This window comes from Coenobita brevimanus, chromosome 52 (assembly GCF_032717465.1).
Source record: "Coenobita brevimanus isolate Jiangsu-jjx chromosome 52, ASM3271746v2, whole genome shotgun sequence".
NCBI lineage: Eukaryota > Metazoa > Arthropoda > Malacostraca > Decapoda > Coenobitidae > Coenobita > Coenobita brevimanus.
This window is the reverse complement of record NC_137005.1, coordinates 9,172,630-9,181,076: the sequence shown is the minus strand read 5'-3', so window position 1 is coordinate 9,181,076 and position 8,447 is coordinate 9,172,630. Positions and strand designations below refer to the sequence as shown.

At 41.9% G+C, this 8,447-nt stretch overlaps 1 protein-coding gene across 1 annotated transcript in view; it reads right to left on the bottom strand.

Annotated features, from left to right (window-relative positions):
* Positions 1 to 271: 271 nt before the first annotated feature.
* Positions 272 to 8,447, bottom strand: part of LOC145400452 (ATP-binding cassette sub-family C member 5-like) — a 53,604-nt gene continuing 45,428 nt past the window's right edge. The window contains exons 26-30 of the mRNA XM_080272966.1: positions 4,657 to 4,822; positions 3,324 to 3,507; positions 2,828 to 3,020; positions 2,106 to 2,218; positions 272 to 443 (exon numbers count right to left, since the gene is read on the bottom strand). Coding sequence (XP_080129092.1) covers positions 296 to 443; positions 2,106 to 2,218; positions 2,828 to 3,020; positions 3,324 to 3,507; positions 4,657 to 4,822 — 804 coding nt within the window. The 3' untranslated portion in view covers positions 272 to 295. The remainder of the gene's footprint in view (positions 444 to 2,105; positions 2,219 to 2,827; positions 3,021 to 3,323; positions 3,508 to 4,656; positions 4,823 to 8,447) is intronic.

Genomic DNA, 8,447 nt, shown 5'->3' with positions numbered 1-8,447 from the left:
CAGCAAATGTGAGAAGTGGAAACACAGCAGTAACTAGACACTTGCCTATCTGGTAACTGTGCATGAAAAGGACGGAGATGGAAGGAGGAGGGGTAGAAGTCATCAGTTCCCTCACCATTCCTCCTTCCATAACCTCACCCCTCTCACAAAAAGCTGCCAGACAGATCAATGTCTGACTACTGCTTCAATACCTCTTTTCTCCTTTTAAGGTTCAAACTACTAAGCAAGTGTACATCATGGAGCTTTCCTTGAGTGTACAGTACATCATTAAAACATGTGGTGGAATTGCCTGTGACTAGAGCATGAAGGATGATTCTGCCTTGGCAACCATCTTGGAAAACTGGGATGCAGGGTTGGCTACGAGAGCAGCGGGGGTGTCAAACTCCATCAACTTCCCATCATCCATCACCAATACTCGCGAACACCCCATCACTGTGTTCAATCTGCAGGAAATGGTTAACACAGGGATATAAATTGTCAGTAGGAGCAATTTCGTTTTGTTTTGTTTCAATTTCAAAGGCTCCAACATGCTTGTATGACTCAGCCTTGGTCACCTAATGGTGGCTCTCCATGCTCTTTGATCTCTGACAGCTTTCCTATTCAGTCCCTTAACCCTAAGGTCACACTCAATGACCCCATCCCAGGTCATTTTTGGTCTACCTCTCGCAACACTACCCCTAACGTTAACACTTCTCACTTTCTGCACCCAATTATCATCCCTCATCCTCTCCACATACCAAAACTCTATCAATCTACCTCTTCTTATCACAACACCAATACACTCCAGTCCCATCCTACCTCTCAACTCTTCCATCATAAACCTGGCCCCCCCAAGGCCTCACACTCAAGGACGCACTGCACATCCACCTAATCACTGCCATTTCTGTACGTTTGAGCCTGCGAATATCCTCTTCCTCTACTGCCCAGGTCTCACTACCATACAGCATTACACTCTTAACACATGTCACTTACAAAGATCCTTTAGCAAAGAGCAGGAGCCCTCTCAATGTTAGGAACGGCTATAGCTCTCTGAACTCCTTCTAACCACTTTTCACTCCAGCACAGAGCTACCTTCAGCTCCACCTCCAGCACATAACGTCTTCCAAATAACAAAGCTCTTCCACACACTCAAGCGACTCGCCAACAAGATCAATCCTTTCACACCTAACAAGCTCCACATGCTCTCCCTGGACATACCACATACATGAAATCAGCACTGTCTCACAGTCTACCTTCAATACCACTACATCCCTTATGCATCCACTTATCACAAACACTGTACAAGATTAAATCACTTCCCACACCCTTGTGGCTCACATATGGCCACTCTCCCTCTTCTTTGACAGTATTGCCACCAACCCTACATACCATCACTTAGTTTTATCTCCATTTACTCTTCAGCCCGTTTGTTCCATACCATCTCTCCACTTCCTAAATCTTTCCTCCACCTCCCTTTCATTCTCTGCAATCAATACCAAATCATCAGCATACAACATCTCCTATGGAAGTCCATTTCTGAAGTCATGTGAGAGGGCTTCTAGTACCACGATAAACAACAAAGGGCTCAAGACTGACCCCTGATGCAAACCAACATTCACGGAAAACTCATCACTTCAACTTCATCCACTTAATTTTTATGATGCACATCTTTCATCAACATGAAAACCCCATCACTGTGTTCAATCTGCAGGAACTGGTAAATCCAATGCAGTTAACTATGAGGTTTAATGGTTAATAACATGCAACTTTATCTCCTTCACTCTGATGACACAGTTCTTATTCTTGCTTACTACAGATAATTATATTTAGCTTAGGAAAGACACAATGAACTGGAGGGGTTATATATGACCTTAATTACAAGTGGCTCTATCTAAGTTTTAAAAAATTGGCTATATCCAAGTTTTAAAAAATAATCTGGTGGTAGCAAAAATAAAATAAAATGTACATCATACTAAAAGTGTTAATGAACATCAAACCAAAGGAATACTGTATACATTGCTTACTTCATATTCCAAAATGCAGCAGCATATTTACTGAACATAATCTGAGTATAGGAATGTAGCACCAACAATAATCTCGCACTGTGTTACATGTATGTTCATTACCTGTGTGCTATAGTAATCATAGTGCAGTATTTAAATGCCTCCATCAGTGTCTTCTGAATCTTGCTGTCAGTCTCTGTGTCTATGGATGCTGTTGCTTCATCAAGAAACAGGATCTGAAGCAAATAACACAGACAAACTCTATAACATACAAGACAAAAGTGCTATACCTGAAAATGGAATCACCATTATCTCACGTTAACCTCTCCACTCTGTGGGTGGGACACAAAGTCTTTCCTCTCACCCAAGCATTTTTACAAAAAATTGCTCATACTGAACCTGCAGTTATTTAGGTTTTGCAAACAGGAGAGAAAAAAAATAACTTTTTGTTTCCCTGATACCTCCATTGCAATGAGAAAACAAATGGTGATTTTTTGGGAAAAAAGAAGAAAAAAAAACAACTTAGCATGATGCTACAGCACAACACAGACACACCACATGAGAAACAAGAGTGTTGTGCCCTCATGTTGGCTGGAACAGACTGAATTTGTGCTGGGTGGTGTTGGAGAGAGTTGTAATTCATGAATGAACCACCAGCTGTCACTTCCTGACAGGGAAAACCCTTCACATCATGCAACATTGCCCAGGAATCCTCTTAGCATCATATGATATCCTCCAAGATGGTAGAGGTTAATTTTCGCTAGTTTAGTTATTATATGTATGAAGAGGGTTGAAATAAAACAAAATATGAGTTATGTACTGTGACAAGTGCTTATCAAACCCACCTTACTGTTCCTCAGAAGAGCTCTGGCCATACAAAGCAACTGGCGCTCGCCTACAGAGAAGTTCTCACCATTCTCAACTACAAGGGAACTCAGTCCATCATTTAAGTTAGACACACGCTCCTTCATGTATGTCTGCTCTAGTGCCGACCAGATCTCAGTATCAGAATGCACCTCAAATGGATCCAAGTTGTACCTGCGATTATGTTGAGTATGAAAAACTTACATAAGGGAAGGATAACAAAACAAAGTACACAACTGACAGTACTGTGTAAGGAAGGACACTCTCTGATATTTGGGGAGCAAAAAAAAAAAAAAGCTCACAAACATTTTGCTGGCAGCGTATTGTAAGCAAACCTCTTCTTGACGAGAAGGAAGTCATATCTCCACACTTATAAAGTTGTCTGTAAACCTGGAGAGGGTCCACGTCAGGCAGAAACTCATGTATCTGAATGAAAACAGCTTTCCAAATTTAGGCATAATTTTTCCAACAACAAACCTGATAGTGCCAATGAAGAGCACAGGGTCCTGTGGAATGATGGAGAGGCGGGAGCGAAGGTCATCAAGGCCTATGGTTGATATATCTGTGCCATCAATACGGATGCTGCCGGATGACAGCTCCACCAAGCGGAACAACACCACTCCCAATGATGACTTGCCTGATCCTGTCCTACCCACCACACCTGCACCACACAATACAACATACTATAGTTTGTCCACAGTACCTTGGAAGATTTTATCATCATTCTACAGCCCATTTTCCCCTGGTCAGTGCCTCAATAATATCCTGCAATACTATGACCCTACATCCTTTCCACAGTACTTTTTTATGGCTAGCATCATCTTGTAATCTATTGCTAAACTCAGAATTCATGATGGAGACATGACAATTTTAGGCTAATTTACAGTGAGAAGAGTATACTCATGCTGGTATACTCTATAAAAAAGAAAAAAAACTAAACAATAATCATCATCATCATCATCATCATCTGGACCTCCTTTCCCACCCTATGGCAGGTTGAGGAATGGCAACGTCCAGACAGCCCAAGCTTGCCCAATACAATAGGCCATGCTTCCATTCACTCATCATTCAAGTCCCTAGAATCCTGGCTCTATCAGATAGCCAAAAAACTTTCACAGCAGTCTGTAGCTTCACATAAAAGTATCCGACAAAGTCAATCCAAAAAATGTCATGGTAAAAAGGGGTGCCAAATCCCTGATCACGCACTTCTTCTCACAACTATATACACTAAATAAATAATACCAAATGATACTGAAAATGTTGGAAATTATTTTCTCTACAACTCTGCACAAGCAAAATCCAGCCAGCTGCCCCAAACAACACTAGTTCTGACTCCAACAACCTTACCAGGACTCCACCGCATGTGCTGAGAATGATCCACCCATTAACATGCAGCATCAAGGTTATACAGTAAATATTAAAACTTGGTTCCACAAAAACTAAAGTGCAACACATAATCTTACAATAAAAAAAGAATAATAATAAGTGTCAGTAGCAACACTAAAGTATTGTTTGTACCAGATCTCTAATAGCAGAGTGTGTCAAGAGAGAATTTTTCTGTTTCAAAGGACTTGCAAGCTGTTTCTCTCCTTCATAGTAGCATAAAAAAGCTTGATGTTACTGAAGTCTTGTTTCGCCTATTCCATGAATCTATTATTTCAAAAACAACAGTAACATGTACAATCCAGTAACCAAAGCAAAGTGCTGATAACTATGAGCTCAGTGGCTGAAACTGCCAATACCACACGGTATTAAAGTCCATGCAATACCGCTATTTGGTATTATCTTGAGAAATTAAGCCAAAATTTACCAATTTTCTCCATGGAATCAATGTCAAAGGTGATGCCCTTTAACACGAGAGGAGTCTCAGGCCGATACTTCATTTGGACTTTTCGGAAACTGATGCGTCCATATTTTGGCCAGGCTGGATCAGGACGCTTGGATTCAATGACTGCAGGCGCCTCAGACACTAGCACCTGTTAAAACAATGTACAGATTTTTTGTATCATTACTCTAATGAAAGTCATAATTTTTTTTTTCATCCAGTCCAATATTATATATATATATATATATATATATATATACTGAGTCCTTGATATACGAAAGGGATAGGGATAAAAAAAAACTTTTGTAATTCGAAATTTCGTATATTGGAACGATTTTCCCCACCGAAATATACATATAAAAGGGGGGATGCATCCCAGGACCCCCTCGGACCCCCACCTAAACTTTACCCTCCCCCTATTAAGAAGTAAGCAATACCTGTATACAATTGTAGAGAAGGAGGTGGCCATATTCTTGTACATCTCCTTTTTCTTCGTCACAGTCCCAACGGTGGAAACAGCAAGGCCTAACGCGCGCCCAACCTCCGAGACTCCCTGCCCCACCTCATGGGGTCTTATAATTTCCAATTTCCTTCCCAGAATTAGAGTATGGTGCTGCTGCTTCTTTGCAGCAGGCTCCCCCAATGCTGGAGATGATGCAGGGCACTTGGGAGGCATGGCGAAACAATACAAAAAGGTGAAGGGCTGCGAAAATATCCTCACGTACAGCGAGGCTCTGAGGAAAGGAGGGACGTGGACTCAACTGAAAAGCGCGCAAAAATTTGTTTACCAGAGAGGGGTTAGTTTGTTTTCTCTCAGCAAGCAAGTGCGGCGCTATGCACCGTGCCCATTTTGAATTTTTCATACAGTATTCCACTAAACCCTTCATAGCTGCTGGCCTTGAACAACACTTCACTGTTTCGGTGTCAGTGACGTTGAGTTAGGGCGTTATAAAAAACTGTGAACAATTACAGGAAGGGAACGAAGGTCACTGGTGTGTTTACACGACCCTACTCTACTATCCCATCAGTCAGGCATTCTCATCACTTCAGATGTATTCGCTGATGTTTACATGCTTATGTTACACGCGCCCTAATTTTGAGTAAGTTTCTTTCAGCAAGAGAACATAATTTACCACGCTCAAAATAGTCAGAAAAATATAGAAGACAAACTAGAGGAATATGAACTGAATTGGTATGGTCTTTAGGCTGTATGCTTACACGAAAGATTATGAGTTTTACAATTTTAAGAGACGATATGGAACAAAAATGTTTGCAAATCAGAAAAAAATTCCTCTTTCATCCCACATGTTCTCATAGGTTAGCATTCAGTTCCACATTCTTCGTTTGGTACCACTCTTCCCAATATATTTCGGACCGACTGAGCAGTTATTTCTGCTCCTAAGAGTCAGTGAAGATTTACTGCTCATTCTTTTGTTTGTTATTATGTGTATGTGTGAAAGAGAGAGGACTGATACAAACAATAATGTATTCTATAATCACTTTCATAGCTGCTGGCCCTGAACAACGCCTTACTGTACTGATGTCAGTGACATTTTGAGTTAGTGCGAGCTATAAAAAACTGCAAGCAATTATGGAAAGGAACGAAGGTCACTGGTGTGTTTACATGACTCTACCACCTCAAGCAGTCTGGTGTTCACATTGTCCCAGATGTTTTTGCCGATGTTTACATGCTGATGTAACACGCATCCTAATTTTATTAGTTCCTACACGAATCACAGCAAAGCACAGGATAGGTTCAGGGGAAAAATCTATCTATCTATCTATCTATCTATAGCCCGACGCCCTAATCCCGCAAAGGGTGGCCGCAGACAAAACGCCTCCAAGTCACTCTGTCACCCACCATTTGACTCCCCTCCCCCCAACTCACCCCCCCCTCCCTCATATACCTCTCAACTCCATCCCTCCACCTCATCCTCGGTCTACCCCTCCCTCTCCCTCCCTCCACCTCACCTACATACACCCTCTTAGTCAGTCTTTCATTCTCCATCCTCTCCACATGTCCAAACCACCTCAGTGTATTTCTCCTAATCTTTTCAACCACATCCACATCTACCCCACAACGTTCCTTCACTTCTTCATTCGTCAACCTGTCCCTCCATGTCACTCCACATGCTCCTCTCAAGTAACTCATTTCCACTGCTCTCACTCTTGACTTGTTCCCCTCTTGCAAGGTCCACGCCTCGCTTCCATACGTCAGGGTAGGGATCACAATACCATCATGCAGTGACTTCTTAACTTCCATACTCACCTCCCTATTTCTCATCACTGCTTTCAGTGTGCCAACAACCTTCCTTCCCTGCTGTACCCTTTCACGTACTTCATCCCCCAAAGTTCCATCCTTACTCATCACACTACCCAAGTGCTTGAATGCACTCACATTCTCCATATCCTCACCATCCAACCTCACTGCACACTCTGTGACTTCATTCCTCTCAAACACCATAACTTTACTTTTGTTTACATTAACTTACAGATTCCTCCTCCTACACACTGTCCCAAATTCATTCACCAAACCTTGCAACTCCCATTCATCTTCACTCAACAATACTGTATCATCAGCAAACAGCAACACCGGAAGCTTCCAAATCTCACCCTCATTCATTAGGGCCACCCCCACATCCACTGCCCTACCTTGTACCTCCTTTACGACCCCATCCATATATATATTAAACAGCCATGGAGACATTACACACCCCTGTTTCAGTCCCACATTGAGATCAAAGAACTCACTCAGCTCACCATTCACTCACACCGTAGCCCTAGCTCCCTCATACATACTCTTCACAGCACTCAACAATTTCCCCTCCACTCCATATATTCTTAATACCTTCCACATACCTTGCCTATCTATTCTGTCATAAGCTTTCTCCAAGTCCATGAAGGCAGCGTACACTTTCCTTCCCTTCTCTAGATACTTCTCCACTAAACATCTTAGAACAAATATCTGATCTACACACCCTTTTCCCTTCCTAAATCCCCCTTGTTTTTCTCCAACTAGCTCCTCTGTCATATGCCTAACCCTATCAATGAGTATTCTACCATATATTTTACCAGTCACACTAAGAAGGCAAATACCCCTATGGTTACCACATACTTCTCTCTCCCCTTTTCCTTTGTACAGAGGAACAATTATACCTGATTTCCAGTCCTCTGGAACCCTTCCCTCTTCCCAAGCCAATCTACACAACTTCCATATCCACTCCACAACAATCTCACCCCCATACCTAAGCATTTCACCACACACTCCATCAATTCCTGGGGCCTTTCCCAGCTTAATCTTCTTCATCGCTTCCACTACTTCCGACCTACTGATCTCTTCCTCCCTCCTCTCATCTCTTCTTCTCCCAGCCATTCCCCATGTGTGCCAGACGAGTCTTTTCACATATGTAAGAAATAGAAATTTATTTTATAACTTTGAAAAAATGGTCCCAAGGCCGACCACGGGAGCACGCAAATATCTGAACCCACAGCCACTGAGGGGACTAAACATACATTTTGCTTTAAGCAGTAAAAGCACATTACCAAATCAGTTCTTCCTGATAGTCTGTTATATTTTTCAGATTATTTCTGGGTTGGTGAATACAGTAAATGTTTCTTATTAAATCTGTTTCCCAATCATTTTTAGCTGTTCTGGTGTGACAACTCTTGTTTATTTCATTAACATAATGGTGGAAAGGACTGTTCTTTCCTAAGTGTTTAACTAAACCTGGCCTAACCAAGCTTATATGTACCTAATAATTTTGACCTAACCTAAC